The 19,755-nt window shown below is 33.5% G+C and overlaps 4 protein-coding genes and 1 pseudogene across 9 annotated transcripts in view; 3 read left to right on the top strand and 2 right to left on the bottom strand.

Annotated features, from left to right (window-relative positions):
- Positions 1–273: 273 nt before the first annotated feature.
- LOC108565288 (tRNA-dihydrouridine(20a/20b) synthase [NAD(P)+]-like) lies at positions 274–2,388 on the bottom strand. Of its 4 annotated transcripts, none has more exons than XM_017924668.1 (6): positions 2,231–2,388; positions 2,048–2,169; positions 1,912–1,987; positions 1,679–1,858; positions 1,415–1,623; positions 274–906 (listed from the first exon to the last, which is right to left on the bottom strand). In XM_017924668.1, exons 1-6 carry the CDS (start codon positions 2,329–2,331, stop codon positions 359–361), a joined length of 1,236 nt encoding a protein of 411 aa, XP_017780157.1. In that variant the 5' UTR covers positions 2,332–2,388; the 3' UTR covers positions 274–358. The 4 variants fall into 4 exon arrangements, with proteins under 4 accessions (XP_017780157.1, XP_017780158.1, XP_017780159.1 ...); XM_017924669.1 differs by having other exon boundaries at positions 2,235–2,310; XM_017924670.1 differs by lacking the exon at positions 2,231–2,388 and having other exon boundaries at positions 2,043–2,093.
- LOC108565289 lies at positions 915–1,407 on the top strand (annotated as a pseudogene).
- Positions 2,389–2,617: 229 nt separating the features above from the next.
- Positions 2,618–3,871, bottom strand: LOC108565292 (ribonuclease H1). Its single transcript, XM_017924673.1, has 6 exons — positions 3,789–3,871; positions 3,607–3,713; positions 3,430–3,540; positions 3,174–3,374; positions 2,850–3,117; positions 2,618–2,793 (listed from the first exon to the last, which is right to left on the bottom strand). The coding sequence occupies exons 2-6, from the start codon at positions 3,702–3,704 to the stop codon at positions 2,716–2,718; spliced, it is 756 nt and encodes a 251-aa protein (XP_017780162.1). The 5' UTR covers positions 3,705–3,713; positions 3,789–3,871; the 3' UTR covers positions 2,618–2,715.
- A 972-nt stretch (positions 3,872–4,843) lies between these two features.
- On the top strand, positions 4,844–7,375 carry LOC108565290 (ribonucleoside-diphosphate reductase large subunit-like). Its single transcript, XM_017924672.1, has 3 exons — positions 4,844–4,922; positions 4,987–5,253; positions 5,312–7,375. The coding sequence occupies exons 1-3, from the start codon at positions 4,886–4,888 to the stop codon at positions 7,372–7,374; spliced, it is 2,367 nt and encodes a 788-aa protein (XP_017780161.1). The 5' UTR covers positions 4,844–4,885; the 3' UTR covers position 7,375.
- Positions 7,376–14,217: 6,842 nt separating this feature from the next.
- LOC108565299 (mucin-5AC-like) overlaps positions 14,218–19,755 on the top strand; it is a 39,520-nt gene continuing 33,982 nt past the window's right edge. For all 3 annotated transcript variants that reach the window (XM_017924686.1, XM_017924685.1, XM_017924683.1), the window contains exon 1: positions 14,218–14,581. In XM_017924686.1, coding sequence (XP_017780175.1) covers positions 14,579–14,581 — 3 coding nt within the window. In that variant the 5' untranslated portion in view covers positions 14,218–14,578. The remainder of the gene's footprint in view (positions 14,582–19,755) is intronic.

The raw sequence follows: 19,755 nt of genomic DNA, 5'->3' as shown, positions 1-19,755 counted from the left end.
ATAATTCTTGGACAACTTATTATTTTATTGAATCTATTCGTTTGGACACTATTTGATAATATTTCCATTTATACTCCAAGACAATTTATAAGACAAGAAAATAAATATTATTTGTTGTTTAATTAAACAATTACATTTATTTTAGATTGTAAAATTACATCTGTTTATTTACAATTTATTGCTAAATTAAATAAGTTATCAGGGTATATTAACTTCTATTCTAATTATTAATAAATCATAGAGTTTATTAAAATATTTATTTGTTAACTGATGTTGTTTGTATGTTTTGATTTTTCACAATTATTCATCGCGGCGAACGTATAATAGCTTCAATCCGCAAAGTTCTGAAATTATAAGATCACTTGTATAAACTATCCCAGTCGTAAACTTCCTCGACGTCGTCTTCGTTAACTTGCTCCAACTTCTTATTAAAATAACTGCCATCGGTCGCTTCACTATTGTATTCGTTACTTTCATCAACGAACGCCTCGTTACAAGCGTTCCTATCTCTGAGCCTCGTATATACCGAAATCGTGTCCTTATAATCCAATGTCAAATTATAACTGTTCCTAAATGTATCCACGTCGTACAGCTGCGGCTTCAGCAGTAACTCGGCCTCCAGAAAAGCAAGGACATCGTCGAATTCCTTCAACTTGTTAAATACTCGGCGCTTGTACTTCGGCAGGATCTTCTCTAGCATGAACACCAAATGATGATGGAAGCAGTGGAAATTCAGGTTCAAAGGTCTGGAAGAGATTTTCGGCTCGGTCACCTCCGAGTAACTACTCATTGGAACGGTGCTGTTGTAGCAGATGTTGATCCACTTTTGGACGCAGTTCAATGTTGGTTTGCTCGCACCCGTAAACAACATGGGATTTGTCAATAAAGAATTTGCAACCATAACACCTGAAACATACAATTCAAATAAGTTAAGAGTGTTTTTATGTTACCTAGAAACATTTTTTGTTTCTTTAATTTGTAACCAATGGAAATATACAGTTTATTTATATAATTGTATATTGCTGATGTTGACATCGGGAAATTAATCGAGTTGAATATAATTGTTATTTGTCAATTTTTGATCGACGAAATGGGTCACGGTTTCGGCGAACTGTACAAACTGCGAGGTATCATCACGTACCGGTTATCACCGTTCGAACAGAGGGCCTTCGCCAAAGCGTTCTCCGCTGGAATACCCAGAACCATAAGAAGATGCTTAGGGGAGGCAGCATACGTAGTACCGCCCTTCACACTGGCATATTTGGTATTCGATTTTGCCGAGAAGAAACACGAATTTCTGAAGCGCAAAGTCCCTGGTCAATTTGACCACGAAGACTTCGGCGATGAGCCCGAGCCAGAAGCTGGAGACGAATTGTAATATGTTTTTTTTTTTTGCGAATAAAGAAAAACTTGCCTTTGCATCCAGTTTCTAAAGCCAATTCGTCGCATTCGTTTAAACTCGTCAGTCCGCCGTTCGCAACGATCGGACATCGCACGCTTTCTTGGATCAGTTTCAGAACGTTCCTGTTTATGTCTCCCGTCGATTGACTTGCCGTTCTCGCGTGAACGCTCAAGAAACTCGCTCCGGCATGCTCGAACTGTCGACACAGATCCACGGTTTTCCTAAATCAATCAAAATTAGAGAAATCGTAGATTACGCAAAACCAATACATCGTACTTATCATCATTCAATATTCTCATCTTAACAGATACAGAAAACTGCTTGGGAATGGTATTCCTGCACTCCTTTATTATATTGCTAATGACTTCTGGATCATCTAGCATAGCACATCCCAATCCCATCTGTTTTGCCCATCTCTGTGGGCATCCACAGTTCAAATCAATTCCATCACAGAAACTGTAACATTTCCATATTGTTTTAATTAATTACATTTGTTAGCTTATATTTACGGTGCGACCATGTATGCAGCTCCAACAAATTCGTGAACCGTGTTTGCAGCAAATTGAACAATCAATGGACCATCATCTGCACAAAAACAATAAACACACATTACTACAACAGCCATGATAAATAATGGCACTTCACCTGCATTTGTTGTAAACTCATTTTGACGTGCATGCGAGCTTTTGCAGAAGGAATCAGCGAGAATCATGGGGGTAAAACATAAATCACATCCATATTGTCTGACCAATGTTCGGAATTGTAATCTGTGAAGAGGGATCAATGAATATCATGCTGGTTGTTATTGATTTAATGACCAACACTTACTTACTATATCTGACCATTGGGGCACATACTTTCAGATATTTTCTTTGATTAAACAGATCATTAATATTGTGCGATTGTCTAGGATTTATTTCCTCTTCCATTTTTTATAGGTTAATTTTCTATTCAATAATGAATGCAGACCTAAACATAATACTGTGGAAGTGGTTGTATACTCCCATTTTTTTAAATTTTGCTGTAAATATTCTAATTTACTCGATATATGTAATTTTCTAACATTCAATTTGATTTCTAGGAATATATTGTAATATGTAAAGAAAAAATATCAAATGTTAAGCAACAAGTGACATGTTTAAATGGGTGACCTGGACTAGTACTGACAAATTTAGTCTAAAGTTAAGAGAACACAGAGTTTGTTTAAAAACGGCTTTTAATAAAAATTTGGAACATGTTTAACAATCACAAATATGTAGACTGTATGGAAAGTAATAATATTTGTAGAGCTCCAAAATGAGAATCATAAAATATCACTTTTCAGCGCCTAATACTGCAAGTCTGTCAGCTCCCTCGTTTCCGGCAACTCCCTTATGTCCAGGAACGTATTCCTGAAATCAACAAGGCATTAGCAAACACATTAACAACAAAGTCCAAAATGCATTACATATTTAACCAATTTCAAAAGTTGGCTACTTTTCTCAAGCTCCAATAGATCCTCCTTGTTAATAACCGGCTTCCCGGCAGCCGTTTTCCAATTATTTTTCTTCCAATTCTTTATCCATTTGGTCATGCAATTGATAACGAATTGCGAATCCGTCTTAATAACAAGCTTATCAATCCCATTCTGTGCGGCCACATTGCACGCCTCGGTGCAAGCCTGAATTTCAGCAGAGTTATTGGTGTTCCTTCTCGCGGTGCTTTTCGAAACATTCCTGAAAACGAAATTTATCGAATATTTGTCTTAAAATATGACATATTGAATATTTACAAAGGATGATTTTCACTCCACCACACGCCAATCCCAGCTTTAGCTCCAGCAAAACCATTTTTAGAGCAAGCCCCATCTGTGTAAACAACCACGCAATCATTCTCTTTGCAAAACTCTCCTTTCACCCTCTTCAAGTCAAAATCAATGTCCGGGATATCATCCAATGGTCGTTTGTTGCCTGTGGAATATGAACGGCTTGGTCTGCAATTAAATTGAATCAGATGAATGGAATAAATTATGAATATTTTGCACATACACATTTATTTTGTTTAGTTCCTTTTTAATAAGATGCACCTCCTTTTGGAGCATATTGATGGTCTTCTCTGCATCCTCCAGCCGAATCATCAATGCACTCACTGTTTTATCACTAAAATATATAATAATTTATGGATTGATTTACAATTATCAATTGATAGATACGATCATGCTTTACCTCATTGTGAAATAGTTGTTGTAATGTGTTATTGCGCCTTTTGCAGTCAAATTGAGATGGATTAATCTGGTAGCTAAATTCTTCAATACTGGAATCATGTATATAACCTAAAAAAAACAAATTTATTGAAGCAGTCTATTAAATAACACATTATCTATACGAGACGATATTTGGAATCATACCTAGCTTTTAATTTGTTTCATAAATAAAATATCAATAATAAAACTATTTAATATATTCGCAGAATTTGAATATTGTGTTATGACATACACATATCTTGTCTTGACAAATTGTTACTTTCCTTATTTTTTCATTATTTCATTGATGTCTAGAGTTTTTTCAATATTTAATTACTTTATATTTTTTAACATATTATAAGCTAATGCACTCGAATGTATAGATGAGTATGAAACTCATTCAACTATAGAAGGTAAAAGTTTTATACCTGCAATCATTCATATACGTGCAATGAGGGCACAATAGAGAGAAATAGTTTGGGGGTAGCAAAATCATGTGCGCAAGATTGATAATATTCATGGTAGTTTGGAATTACCGCAATTATTTGAATTTTTATGAATTTAGTCCTAAATGTAGGCAACCCATATAGCAGTTTTAGCTTCAAATTTGAAATTTCATTGATTTCTGAACAACTATATTAAACAGTAAATCCCAAGGAATATACGTAATATCAATTTATAATTTAAGTTTTTGAAGGTTTTGTCTACAAGTATGAGATTCATACAAAAAAAAGTACTTAGATGTGATGAATGAATCTAGTAATGATTACAACTAACAATATTTTGAATTCAATTATGAAATATTACATAAAGTATTTAAAAGTTATTTAAGCATTCAAAAATAATGAATTTTGTGCATTTTTTGTAGTTATTTACAGTAGCGGTATTTCAATTTTCATTTAGTTACTATTGGAAAATGCGTTCTTTCAGTGGTGTTGCAACAAGTGAATAAGTCCGTATTGGAGCAAATTGAAGAATTAATAATAATTTGTAAATGTACTATCATTCCTCGCTTTTAGATAAGTAATTCAGTTTCGTAAAAACAAAATAGTTTAGTTAGTTATATGCAGAGGGCTTAACATTTTGAGGACTTCTCTACACGCTTAAGTCACATAATATTTTGGCGCCGTTTTCCTTGACCTTCTTATCTCATTTTCATCCATTTTTTAGAATTTCTGTTTCCGTTGGTGCGTGGTTAGAAATAGTTTCGATTCATAATAGTTTTATTTATTTTTTATTATTAAGCTAAACTAGTATTTGTGATGTCCAATTCGAAAAAACACTTCATCATTAAAAGAGGTAAGTATATATAAAGAAAAACACTTAATTATTTTTTTTATTAACCATGTATACATAAATTTAGATGGACACCAACAAGAAGTTTCTTTGCATAAAATTAAGTCCAGACTGGTGAAGCTGTGCTATGGATTAAATACAGAATTTGTTGATCCTCTGACAATTACACAGAATGTTGTTAAAGGCTTATATCCTGGTGTGACAACAATTGAATTGGACAGACTTATTGCTGAGACTGCAGCATGGTTGTCACCCATACATCCAGATTATGGTATTTTGGCTGCTCGCATTGAAGTTTCCAATTTACATAAAGAAACAAAGAAACTATTTAGTGGTATGTAGAATTGTTGATGAACAATTGTTATGTGATAACTATTGTTTTTCATTTGCAGATGTCACAAGTGATTTGTTCCATGCTTCTGATTTAGAAACTGACAGTCCAACTCCATTAGTATCTAAACAACATTATGATATTGTTATGAAGAATGCAGACACTTTGAATTCTTGTATTGTGTATGATCGCGATTTCTCATACAATTACTTTGGTTTCAAGACTTTGGAGAAGTCTTATTTGTTGAAGATCAATAACAAGATTGTTGAGAGGCCTCAGCATATGTTGATGAGAGTGGCTGTAGGTATACATGGGGAGGACATCAAGTCTGCAATTGAGACATACCATTACATGTCTGAAAAGTACTTCACCCATGCTAGTCCAACGTTATTCTCCGCTGGCACTCCTAGACCACAGTTGAGCTCATGTTTTTTACTGATGATGCCAGAAGATTCACTTGATGGGATTTATAAATGCGTTTCAGATTGTGTGAAGATTACCAAGTCTGCTGGTGGTATTGGAATTAACATTCACAATATAAGAGCAGCGGGAACACTGATTAAGAGCAATGGGGGTAAATCGGATGGAATTGTGCCTATGTTGAAAGTGTTCAACCAAACAGCGAGGCACGTGAACCAAGGTGGTAGAAGACCTGGCTCCGTTGCGGTGTATTTGGAGCCTTGGCATGCTGACATTATGGAATTCGTGAATCTGAAAAGGAATACGGGAAATGAAGAGGAAAGAGCCAGGGATTTGTTTTATGCCTTGTGGATACCGGACTTGTTTATGAAACGCGTAGAGGCTGATAGTGTCTGGTCACTGATGTGCCCTCATAAGTGTCCTGGATTGTCGGACTGCTGGGGCGAAGAGTTCGAAAAGCTCTATGAAAAATACGAAGCCGAAGGAAAATATAACAAACAGATTCCGGCTAGAGAAGTTTGGCGCGCAATTGTTATCTCGCAAATTGAGGTTGGTGTTCCTTACATGATGTACAAGGATGCCTGCAACTCGAAGAGCAACCAACAGAATTTGGGGACAATCAAAAGCTCGAACCTGTGCACAGAAATAGTGGAATACACTGCGCCCGACGAAACTGCCGTCTGTAATTTAGCGTCAATTGCCGTTAACATGTTTGTAAAACCAGATAAATCATTCGATTTCATCAAACTGAAGGAACTCACCAAACTAGTTACTAGAAATCTGAACAAGATCATCGACATCAACTACTATCCTGTGCCTGAAGCTAGAAACTCAAATATGAGACATCGTCCAATTGGTATCGGTATACAGGGTTTGGCCGATGCTTTTATCTTGATGAGGATTCCGTTCGAAAGCGAAGAAGCACAAAAGTTAAATGTACAGATATTCGAGACTCTTTACTATGGAGCTTTAGAAACGAGCTGTGAAATCGCTGAAAGAGATGGACCGTATTCAACTTATAAAGGATCTCCGGCCAGCAAGGGAATTCTCCAATACGATATGTGGAATGTAACACCAACAGACCTATGGGATTGGGCCGCCTTAAAGGAAAAAATCGCCAAGCACGGAATCAGGAATTCTCTCCTTCTTGCACCTATGCCAACAGCTAGCACTGCCCAAATTTTAGGAAACAACGAGTCCTTCGAACCGTACACAAGTAACATTTATACTCGTAGAGTGCAAGCCGGAGAATTTCCAGTTATCAATCATCATTTATTGAAGGATCTAGTTGAACTAGGCCTGTGGGACGCGGTGATGAAGAACCAACTTATCGCCAACTATGGTTCCATCCAAAACATCCCTACAATTCCAGATAATATCAAGAGTTTGTATAAAACTGTGTGGGAGATCTCGCAGAGGACTTTGATCAACATGGCTGCAGATTGTGGCGCCTTTATAGATCAGAGCCAGAGCCTTAACATACACATCGCTAAACCCACGTATACTGCGATGACCTCGGTGCATTTCCATGGATGGAGGAAAGGATTGAAGACGGGTCTCTACTACTTACGCACGAAACCTGCCGCCATGCCCAACCAAATTACGGTTGATAAGAGAAAATTAATTAAAGTTGATGGCAACAACGAAGCAGCTTTACTTTGTTCACTGCAAAATCCGGGCGCATGTGATATGTGCAGTTCCTGAAGAATAGACTGAAATATTTAAATTAATTATAATTGAATTTCAATTGTTCATAAGTCCAATTGTTCATAAGTCAATAATATTTTACAATAATAGTTTTATTTGTAACGTGAAATTAATAACTAGACTAATAAATATATATATATTTTATTTTAATTTAGAAAATAAATAATCAAGAAAGGAAATTATGAAAACAAATTAAATCTTTCACTCTTCAATTTTGGTGTATTTCCTCATATAAAAATAAAAATTGCAAATGTATTCTAATTACTGTGCGAACCACCGTTTGGCGACCGCTGGTTCAAACGAATGAGATTAAATTTAAAGAAAAGAAACTATTTGCGAATCGTTGAAACATTCTGTAGTTATCTGGTAATTTTCCCCCGTCTCGCAAAACACTTTGTCACCGCAAAAGTGTCCTTCTTAAGTTGCAGAACGCGTCTTGCGGAGCAGCGATGACTCAGATGCAGATGTCGAGGGAACGAAATGCTCGTTTAATGGCTTTTCGGCCGGGACCATTGTTTCGCTAGCCTTCGGATTGTTTGAAACTGTGACAGTTGCCAACAATGCGCGTTTCTTAAGACAATATTCTCACATTATTGACCATGTTTCAGCTTAAGAAAAAAAGAGAAGAAATAATGCAATCGACGAACATTTATCATTAGAGGTGTCCGGGGGAATGTCTGTAATGGATGTGCATCGAAGGACACTTCGGCCTTCGTTCAGTTTATTCTATATATTTAAAGGACTTTTAATATATGTATATAATTAAACGTTATTATTCGAGCTATTAATGTAAAATTTGCATTTAAATTATTGGTGGAAACAAGGTAAAGCAATGATGAATGCATAATTGCAAAAGTTTTGTTTCTATCGAAATAAGATTCGGAACGTTTAATGAGATGTCCTCACTACACTACTCCCACGTCCAAAAAAAAACCCACAGGCGATGACGCAAATATACCGCTATTCGCGACATACCTGAAAAGGTAACTCTAAAGTAAAGTACAGTGGAACCTCGCTTAACGAGTTTAATCCGTTCCAAAATTTCCGGTTTTTTACTCGCATAGTGAAATGTTCGTATAGTGAAACACGTTTTCCCATATAAACTAATGTAAATTACGTTAATGTGTTCCTTTCCGAAGAAAAATAAGTATAACTTGGTCTCGATTTTTCATGATTTTGCTTTTCATATGTATGGTTATTTTTATTCTTTAGCTTTTTATTCGGAGACATGCAAGTGTTATTAAATTTTGCACAAAAAAAAAATCACAAATAACATGTCGGAACACAAGTTTGGAAATTTTGTGATTACATACAACATTAAGTTGCAACTAGAATGACCACTTAGACTAAGTACTGTTTTCCAATTCACACACGGTTAAGATTGCAAAGAACATCGAAGATGGTTAATATATTCAAAAATGCACATAATATGTATACATAAGTTTTAAAAATGATATAGTAGGCGCACAACTTCTCTTCTCATCGTCACTCGTTATGCGAAACATTGTTCGTTAAGCGAGTCATTTTTCGTACAATTCAATTTTGCTCGTTTAGCGAAATGCTTGCTATGCTCGTGCTCGTTAAGCAAGGTACCACAGTACATAACAATTCTAAGAGACTATTCTTAAATATAATAAGAAAAAATATGAGAAAAAAAAATTACAACTTACGAATTAGTTCCGTTGTAAAGGGTTGTTCGTAAGTCGGGGGAATTTAAAAAATTTCAAAATATACTTATCTTACCACACTTTATCATGGTTTTTACTTTTATATATGTTAAATTACTGACCGCATAATTAAAAAAATAGATTAAAATACTTACTTAGAAATACTTTACAATGTAGACGTCACAATTATTTTATAAAAAAAACGACAAAAGAAACAAATTTAATAAAATAGATAGTACATCTTCCAAAAATATTATATTTTATCAAAGAAATTATCAATTTTTGTTTGGACAGTTATTTTTTTATCACTATATATCTCCTTGTAACAAGTTAGAGCTTATAGAATTTTGTTCGTTAGTACGGGAGTACCTGTAATTTGAAATTACGCATTGAGGAATACATTTCTTCGTCTTCTTCTTCCAGTAATGAGTTTCCTTCTGGAAACCCCTTCACATTTAGCTGGGACCCATTTGCCAGTCACATATCGGTAGGATCATTTACTATCTACAATTATTAAGCAAAGTGGTGAGTGCTTAGTTAAAACCTCTGTAAAACCAGTAAATCGAGGGGGAGAAAATTCCCACCTCGACCCTATGTCGTGGCCGACCAATTTATTGTCATCTATTGTATAACTAATATGTATATTTGTTAGGGCCATGACTCCTCTTAATTATTACAAATCATATTTAATGTATCCATCAAATATACAAACGGATACTTGTACGTCAATATTTAGAATAACTTGTGGAATATTCCGAAGGAAAGTTACACATTAAATCGTATAGTTGCGTCCATTGCAACCACTTAACAGCTTAACCTTTTTCTCCCACGCATCCTCTTTTTGAAATGAACACATTTTTGTATTATATAATTTAGTCTTAGTCAGGGGACCAAACTGAGAGGTAGTGTTAGCTAAGGGGTTGAACTGAGAAGAAGTTCTACTTGGGATAGTCCAAGAAAGAGCACTTACTTCATAAACACTAACTTAAGAGGAGAATGTAACTCTTAGTTAATAATACCTGAGATCAACTATTGTTTAGTTGACTTCTCAATAAAACATGTATACAATGTATACAATAAAGTTAATTAAGAATATTGCATTTAATATTCATAAACCCCTCTAAGACTCCGCAACCACATAACTACGAGATAATCCACGGTGTCCAAGGATTTCTTAACCCTGGGACACCACACCTTGAAACCTCGACCTGTCACAGGGTGCCTCCCCAGTGTGTATGTGGCCTAAGTTGATACATAAACATTTCGAGCCGGGGTTCTGACGACTCTAAACAGATGGAAAAAATGGATGAACCTCGGATCGTTTATGTAGTTGTGTTTTGTTTTGTTAAATGGAATGCAGCAAGGTACGCATACTAATAATTGTTGAGTAAGGTTGTATGATTGATTATAGTTTGTTAAAGGGCGGCGTTAGTTGATAGTACAAAATTGATGATGGCCTTATATACTTCCGTGCAGTTTTAAGCTATGATGGTTTTGACAGAAGTGGACAGCTGTTGGTGTTTCGAAACGATACAAAGTAGTCAGCGTTGTTAGAGCACTCAGAGAGGATATCTTTTTTTTTGTAGACGAGAGGAAACCTTTCATAGGGACCACGGGTGTAGTCGTGGTACTGTGGGATTCTTACCGCACTAAAACCTCTCCCCTTCTTCGTCAGCATGCAAGACTTGTATCACTATACTACTCTGCGATGCTAATTGTCTTTGCCTCTCTGGCACTTCCCCTACATCATGTTAATGCTGGCCTCCACTACCACTATTCTCGTAGGCCCTATGCAGCCTCCACTCGTCTTCTTATTTGCTTAGTAGCACATCTGATATGTACGCCGCTACAATATTCCAGCTGTCCACACTCTTCAGCATTTCACTGATACTTAATTGTACCTATAGCTCCACAAGAACAAAGGTCCGATTCAGATAGTCCCACTCTGTATAGATGAGATGGGGATAAGGAATGCCCGGAACGTATTCTTGAGAGTGCGGAGTAGGAATAAATTTATACCTAATTTTCTTAATGAAGTCTCTAACTTTAACGGTTCATTTCAACTTTCATAACATTAATAATCGAATTAGAATTAAGTCACGTTATGAATTCAGAAACATGTATAGAATATTTACATGATCAATGATAAAAACAAATTCAATTACGCAATGCGCAGTTGCGTAATGTTTACGCAATTCGTATGCATGCATTCTTTAAATGATAATTATTAACGGATTCTGCGACAACTGTTCATTATTCGTAATAATTTACGCTCGAAAATGGTAATTCTAAACAACAATTTAATAACAGTAAAACTAACGCACTGTAAATACTTTGTGATCTCATTTTTTCTTTAAATTAATATTTTGTTTATATTATCAATTGACCTATAAATTGGATATTATGTAATATTAACGATTTCAATGTCAGTTCGTATTGTGACAAACAATTATTGCATAATAGAATGCCCACATTATGCTTTTTTTTTATAGAGACATAAGTTAATGATGACGCAAATTAGATATTTTTATTATTGTCATAAAATCATATATTCGATTAATTAATTGTAAAAAATGATGTTTAAATTAAATTAACTAATTTGAGCATCCTGGATTTATTTTTGGATTTGGAGAAATATTGAAGGTAAACTGGAGGGAACTAAAAAAAAAAACTGGAATAGCATTAATTAGTAAATGAATGGCAATCAAATTCGTTAATAATCCATTCACCGGAATATTTTAACACATAATTTGCAAGAGATTATAAAAAAAAAAGAATTGGAAACTGCATCGAACGTTTATTTCGTTATGGATAAATAGATTTTTTGAAATAAGTATGAAAGGATAATTCTTAATAAACTTATTCAACATCGAGACGGCTTTTACCAAAGATTTTCTTAATATACAAACAATCTTATAAGAAAATATAAGCTAACTTAATCTGATCTAAACTTATATGAAAGTTTGGATAATTTCTTTACTTTAAGTTAAGATTTCAATTGAAAACTAAAGTTAATTTAATGTAACCTTATATAACCTAACCTAATTTTAAAGGCAATTTTGTTTTTCGAGAATTTTAACCTATTGAATCTAATCTCATTTTGATTAATATTTCTCGAGTATTCCGTCTTTTTTTACATATACTTAAGCCAATCTTAAATTGACTTAAGCAGTTGTGAAGCTAGAAAAAATGTTGTTGAGTTTAGTAACTTTTCATGACAAATCTGATTTTTTAATAAATATTTCATATGATTAAATATATTTTGTAATAATTTGTTGATGACATTTTGGGTGAAAATCAAATAGTAAGTAAAGAAGAGCTATGTACAATGGAAACTCGCTTAACGAGCACCTCGCATAACGAGCAAAATGAAAAATGATGTAAGAAAAATGCTCGCTTAACGAGCAACGTTTTGCATTGAGGAGAAGAGAAGTCCCGGATTGCGCACCTACTACATCATTTTTAAAACTTGTGTACGTATATTATGTATATTTGTTAAATGTGTTTCACTGTACGAGTAAAAATCTGGAAATTGATGAGAAAATATCATTACATCAAACTATTTTATTGTCTTATAAGATTATTATAAAGAATTATCTTTGAAAACTTAAATATTATAAATAGAAATATTCAGCGAATTAATAAAAATCAACTGTACACAGAAGTTATTTTTTAATAATTAAAAGCACTAATTATACTTGAAATACCTTCTAATAATTACAGAAAATACAAATTACAAATTAACTATTTAGAATTATTAAATCTTTACATTTTCTTAATTATTTTTATTCTTTAGTCAATAGTTATTATAAATAACTCGGTTAACGAGCACCTCGCATAACGAACATTTCGCTTAACGACCAAATTGAATTGTAATAAAAAGGACTCGCTTAACGAGCGACGTTTCGCATAACGAGTGACGATGAGAAGAGAAGTCTCGGATTGCGCGCTTACTACTTCATTTTTAAAACTTGTGTACGTATATTATGTATATTTGTTAAATGTGTTTCACTGTACGAGTAAAAATCTGGAAATTGTTGAGAAAATATCATTACATCAATATCATTATCAGACTCTTTTATTGTCTCATAAGATTATTATAAAGAAATATCTTTGAAAACGTAAATATTATAAGTAGAAATATTCAGCGAATTAATAAAAATCAACTGTACACAGAAGTTTTTTTTTTAAATAACAATCAAATAATTAAAAACACTAATTATACTTGAAATACCTTCTAATAATTACAGAAACTACAAATTACGAATTAACTATTTAGAATTATTAAATCTTTGCATTTTCTTAATTATTCTAATTCTTTAGTCAATAGTTATTATAAATAACTCGGTTAACGAGCACCTCGCATAACGAACATTTCGCTTAACGACCAAATTGAATTGTAAGAAAAATGACTCGCTTAACGAGCGACGTTTCGCATAACGAGAAAGAGAAGTTTCGGATTGCGCGCTTACTACATCATTTTTAAAACTTGTGTACACATATTATGTGTATTTTTGAATATTGAAACTCGTTAAGCAAGATTCCACTGTACTTTGTTATTTTTTAAGTTATTCTTATTAAAATTCGTTTCAAGCAAGTGAATGCGGTTAACATAATTGGCAATTAAATATCGAAAGCATTTCACTCAAAAATTTAAATGGACTTTCGTTTCTTCATTTCTCAAAAAAAAAAGAAAGATAATAATGTAAAGAGAATCGACGAAACAGTGGCCGAGTTGCAGCAGGAACTAATAGTGGTGTGTGCAATTATCGATGAGTACGTGGTGGAAGTGCAGCAACGCACACGTAAGGTCAACTGTCCATTGTGAACGGTCAAACGTTTCGTTACAAACGTTGCCACAAATACTTTCCCCGTGAAATGCGCGTCGCTAATTAATGCATCAATCGAAAGTGCTTCGAAAGAACAAGCGAACAAAAAAAAAGTGAATAAATCAAGAAATAAAAAAAAAGAAGTCCTATCCTCTTTTCACTCCCCGCTCGTCTAATTGTTTACGTAACGGATGGGAACTAGTTATTAATCAGAAAACGGTTTCACCGAAATAAAAACTTAATATGCGATGGATATTTTTCTATTTTGATTTATTCGCATTCTTTTTTTTTTCTTCTGTATGCATGTGTGTGTGTGTTCTCTTGAGTTCTGTCTTCGTGTCTATCGCGCGCTCCCCGCTAAAATCACCTTTCACATTACCCAACCCAAAGCGAAGCACAAGAAGAGTGGTAGTAGAGGCCGGAGCTCAAGACCAACACAAAATAAAACTTATGCAGTCATCGAGGAACTTCAAATCCTGCCTACTGCCATTTGTTTTGTATGTGTGAAAAGGTGCGGTCGGTTTTGCTCCCGAAGACAGCAGCAACCCACCCACGTTCGGAATAAGAGCCGAAGCTCGATCAAAATACAAAAAAAAAATAAAGAGAAAGACTTTTTCATCACCCCGCGTTTGTGTTTAGTGTGAGTTTGCTCAATGCCAGCCCGATAGGAAATACGCCTAGAGTTTCCACAAGTTAGAAGCAAAAATGGTAAGAAGGATCGTGCAGGACTTTGCGCTTTTACATAACGCGAAAGAAAGAGACTGCTGGTCGCATACTCTTGAGATCCATGAGATTCAGCTTCCTGCTGGAAAACTGCGACGCGAAAGCTTTCTTTTTCCCCATTTTCGCGATTAGCTATTATGAATCATGCAGAAAAAAGAATGAGAAAGACGTGAACTTGGAAAACACTTTCTATACATCATTTGAATAAGATTTTCTAATCGATCGATTTCGATCGCGGAGGCGAGAAAGTTGCATCCTGATGAGCTAGCTATTCGATTCGAGTCCGGTTTTGGAAACTCGCGATTAGCTGCTGCTGCACTACCAAAAACGGCGCAACGCAAATGTAATAAATGTACGGTACATTCACAGTACTTCTGTTATATCCATCCTTTCTGGTATTCATTATGAAAAACGCAGCCCGAGTTTCCTTTATTACACGCGGACGTGTATCCGGTATTTACAGAAAGCCACGAAAAGAATAAATCTACTATTTACTTCGTTTTCATTCACTTTTTTGTTTTGAGACTTACTCAAATCTATTCACTACTCATAAATGAAATACATTTCATAGATTTGATACACATTTCCATTGTTGCTATGGAAATATGATTATTTTTTTTAATTTATCATTACTCAGCTTTGTTATACATTACCATAGCAACTTGAAGAAATTCAAATTACACTCATTTTACTAAACAAAAAGGTTTGAAAGAATCTGTTACAAAAATGGTATTCAATTATAATAAAATATTATGCAACAAGTACAAAATAATGTATTTTGACAGTAATAATTGAAAGCCCAATTTCATTATATTTTAGAAATATATAAAACACATATTAATTACATATATGAAAACTTGATTTTTTTTTTTCATTATAAAACGATTAATTTTTAGGAGGAGAATACATGGCTGTCTGTATTCCAAAATAACGTTATTCAAGGACGCGTGAACAACCTTAGTTGTGTATTTTTTTTAAGTACATTTCAATATTTTTGTTTTTATATTGAGTTTTAACTGAACTGGTTTTACATAAAAGCGTTTTGAAAATGTATTATTAATATTGCAATATGATGCGAAAAATAATAACGATATGTTTTGGTCGGAATGATCAAAGTAACTACAAAATAATGATGTAAATAATATTCGCTTGTATAGAAAAATGTAAGATTTTATTCAAGATTTAGAAATAAATCATGCAAATTTTTGGTATTTTGAAGAAAACGTAGTTCTTGTAGATTTAGATATTGCTGTTATTCAGTTAGAATAATATTAATATATAATTGGAATGGACTTGATTAGAACTTGATAGTACTTGAAATTTGTCAAGTAGGTACTTGTCAGAGTGATCCAAAGTTGGGTTTCGAAATGACAGCTGTCACCTTATGTCAAAACGAGGAACTGGTGAAATATTCTTTGCAATTGAATCGCTGTACAACTACAATAAAAATTGTTGGATAGCGGAATAAAAAGGTTGAGAAACGCTGCTTTGAAATATAGAATTGAATAGTGTTTACGCACCAGTGGATTTAATGAAAACTATCTATAATTTAGACTTAAATTAATTGAACATTTTTTTGTGGATAGTACGTAAAGACTAACTAAATGACACGCTTTATATTCTTAATGAACATTCACTGATGATGCATGAAATCTCGTTACACTTTACCTTAATTAGCACGATTGCGCAACGCAGTGGACAACGTGATCTAGTGGTAGAGGAAATATACGAAGGAAACAAGAACGAATAAAAAAGCGGACAAAACTCGGCGTATGTGTAACGCGCGTACACGAATGCATGCATGAAACAAGACGCGTTACATAAGCCTCCTGACCAGGTAACAGTTTTTCTTGTTCCTTTTGCTTTCGTTGCATTCGAGAACACTCTTACTTGCCCGTGTACACTTGCTTCCACGCAATCAGAACATGCTACAGAACGTACGGAGCAGAGGACTTTTGTATAGAAGTACATAAAAAAATAAACATCATCCATTTCACGTTCGAGTTGCTCGGAATGCGCTCTGCACCACCGAGTCCACATTATTTTGTGTTTATCCATAAGTCACTGCTTTGCAGTTGCGTCACGGAAGAATTCTGTATTCCAGAGTCGAGTTTAACCGCGACGAACAATGGGTTTAATGTCAATCTTCTGAAACGCCGATGGAATTATATCACTTCCTGCAAAGAGCAATAATACTATAAACCCAAGAAAAAAACACAGAGTTTTTGATGTAAAACAAATTTAGGTAGTTGTCGTAGTGCATTCTTGAAGAAATTGTCAAAAGTTTACTTGTACTTCTCCAATTTCTTGGAAAGACAGATTATAAAAAAACTGCGTTATTTTGATATTATTTATTTGTAATTATTTGAAAGGTTAATCTTAATTAGTATTTTTCGCCTTTTAAAAAAATCGTATTGAGTTCCTGATGATCGTATGGGAAACGTGAGAGATATAGAAATTTTGAATATCATTTTTATTTTTTCGAAAATCGTCCAAGAGAAAATATTCAGCCAAGGGCACACTTTCTAAAAATTCATTAACGTTCAAATAAACAGGTAAAAACTTTTTTATCGCAATCGCTATTGGCAACAGTTATTATGTATGTTTAAGTTTGATAGAATCAGGATGTTATTATGATGTTGACACATTTTGATCCAAGTAGTAACCGTTCAAAATCATGTGTTGATGACACTATTCCAAGTCATTTGGGGCTTACCAAATAGTCAATTTGAAGGTTCATCATCGGAAAATCCGAAACAACTTCATTTCTTGTAATCACTTTTGCAAATAGTTATTAAACATGTTTTAGTGTGATATAATCAGGATATTATTTTTGTTTGTTTGTGTTGATATATCTTGATCCAAGTTTTGACCTTTCATAATTATATATTGATGACATAATTTTGATGTATAAATGACAATTGAGATTTGCGTCATTCTTTCAATCAGTATTACAAATAGTCTCTATATGTGATGATTGTGAGAGTGATAAATTTATGATGATAAATGTTGATCCAAGTTGCAACATTTCAAAATCATATGTTGATGACAGTTCAAAACGTTCAAAACGAGCTCTTCAATAAGTATGCAAAATGATTAAACTATCAGTCTTAATTATAAAAAAATGTACGAAATCCAGTTAAGTTGCAAACAAAATATTCGAGTCAGTAATTACATCGAATTGAATGCTAATTAAAGGAGACTGCCAAAAAAAAATAATTGTTAGAAATCTATAATTAAAGCATTGTTCGTGAACGAGAGATAATTCTTGTTCCGATCCTCGTAAATGCGTAAATTTCGAAACGTCTCTGAGAAGTTGCTCTGATCCAGAGCGCAGTGGAACTACAACAACAACAATGACGATGGACATCCTTGACACTAATGAAACGTTCGTGCCGATGCCGAATCTGTCTTTCATTTCCATAATTGTCGTAGAGATAATAATGTACATCGGTCGGAAGTCAGATACCTTTTATTTACCGGAGAACACGATCAGTTAACATTGAGAGAGAGACGCAGTTGCATGTTTCGATAATTGGTAAACGAAATGTACGCATCAAAAGATGATGATAATCAAGATTGTGATTATTGAGTAATGGAACATGAGTCGACGTTATTATTTCGGTGCAATTTCCCACAGGATCAACAGTTTCTTTTCTTTGTGAGATTCTTCACGATTGTTTCTACAAATTTACTAGAATTAAAAAAAAGCAATAAAAATTACGCAATGAATTTAATTAATATATTTTTTTTAGTCAATTAAAGCCGAATTGCTTTTATATAAATATATAAAATACGATATATACATTATTCACGTTTTTTTGCTTGGTAACAAATAAAACTCTTATGTAGTCTATAGCTTTCGAACTCGAATCTCACATTTATGTGAGCGTATGAAATAAATAACGTCTTCAACGTATGAAAGTTTTGTAATAGTAATCTCGAAGCTCTATTAAATAACATTTGATTTCCACAACATCTTAATCTCATCTATAACTTCGTAGTTGTTAGAATTATAAATTGAACTAAATAATCTTCAAATTCTATTTCATATATAATTTCAGTATAAATTTAGTTTTATTTGATTCGTATTTACAAACTTTTATTGACCCTAATTTTTCTGCTATTTATAGTAAAAAAATTATTGTTTCAAATATTCAATTAGTAATTCATATTACATCATATTTGTGATTTATGATCATACTCTTCTACTCTATTTCATGTGTAATTCATAAGATTACCATTGACAAGTACGAATACCACACCTTGCGCAGTACGTTATCTGCAGTAGTTTTTTGGGTCTCCTGAGACTAGACATCGTGCAGAATTTATGCATAGGAGTGAAGGGTGAAACCTTGCCTTTCACTGGATACCAGAAGAGCTCAACAACAATCTAAATCTCTATAGTAATTCGAGTGTTTACAAATAAAACTTACACTGCATCCAGCAAACTAATAAAATAACTAATTAATTAGTTTAATGAATATCATTTTATCTTGACGCATTTAAATACTCCGAATTCGAAAGTAGAATTATTTAAATATCTGATAGTGTCTGTCACCAGACGAAGTAGAAATCGTATTATCAATAGGTTTAGTAATAGATTTTACATTTCAACATTCACTGAATTAGTTCGAGATAATCAATGAATGAAATTGTCGTAATTTTCTTTTTTAATCATTGTAATATAAATATGAATCATTATAATAATTTTCATTAATGTATGAATTGTTGACGTACGTAACTTTTTTGACGTTTAAATCATTTCATTATGTAACAATTATGACAGCTGCGTGCTTACTTCAATAAAAATTTACATATTTATTTATGAGACGAGCACCAACTTAAGTTAGTTGTCAATCTGACAACGATGACAGCGAAACTAAAATGACAGGTATATTTACAAATGTCATTATATATTTATAAATATCATTATAAATATACCTGTCATTTTAGTTTTGTTGTCATCGTATATTTCGTACAAATATTCATTTCTAGATTGTTGATGTACGTAACTTTTTATTTATTTTTGACGTTTAAATCATTTAATTATGTAACAATTATTACAGATGCATGTTTATTTTGATAATAACTTGCCTAATTATTTAAGAGTTGCACACAAACTTGAGTTAGTTGTCAATGTGACGAGTATGCAATAT

This window comes from Nicrophorus vespilloides, unplaced genomic scaffold (genome assembly GCF_001412225.1).
Source record: "Nicrophorus vespilloides isolate i.1.1-1 unplaced genomic scaffold, Nicve_v1.0, whole genome shotgun sequence".
NCBI classification, from domain to species: Eukaryota; Metazoa; Arthropoda; class Insecta; order Coleoptera; family Silphidae; genus Nicrophorus; species Nicrophorus vespilloides.
This window is presented reverse-complemented; position numbering and strand designations above follow the sequence as displayed.

What these genes read in the sequence shown, in the direction of transcription:
- LOC108565288 (XM_017924668.1), bottom strand. Translation starts at nt 2,331, where the DNA reads ATGGAAGAGGAAATAAATCCTAGACAATCGCACAATATTAATGATCTG. An exon ending in GCTGCATACATGGTCGCACC is followed by an intron (nt 1,859 to 1,911) that starts GTAAATATAAGC and finishes GAAATGTTACAG; the next exon opens with TTTCTGTGATGGAATTGATT. An exon ending in TTTAGAAACTGGATGCAAAG is followed by an intron (nt 907 to 1,414) that starts GCAAGTTTTTCT and finishes TGTATGTTTCAG; the next exon opens with GTGTTATGGTTGCAAATTCT.
- LOC108565292 (XM_017924673.1), bottom strand. Translation starts at nt 3,704, where the DNA reads ATGATTCCAGTATTGAAGAATTTAGCTACCAGATTAATCCATCTCAAT. An exon ending in GAACTAAACAAAATAAATGT is followed by an intron (nt 3,375 to 3,429) that starts GTATGTGCAAAA and finishes ATTTAATTGCAG; the next exon opens with ACCAAGCCGTTCATATTCCA. An exon ending in TTTTGAAATTGGTTAAATAT is followed by an intron (nt 2,794 to 2,849) that starts GTAATGCATTTT and finishes TGTTGATTTCAG; the next exon opens with GAATACGTTCCTGGACATAA.
- LOC108565290 (XM_017924672.1), top strand. Translation starts at nt 4,886, where the DNA reads ATGTCCAATTCGAAAAAACACTTCATCATTAAAAGAG. An exon ending in ACACTTCATCATTAAAAGAG is followed by an intron (nt 4,923 to 4,986) that starts GTAAGTATATAT and finishes ACATAAATTTAG; the next exon opens with ATGGACACCAACAAGAAGTT. An exon ending in AACAAAGAAACTATTTAGTG is followed by an intron (nt 5,254 to 5,311) that starts GTATGTAGAATT and finishes TTTCATTTGCAG; the next exon opens with ATGTCACAAGTGATTTGTTC.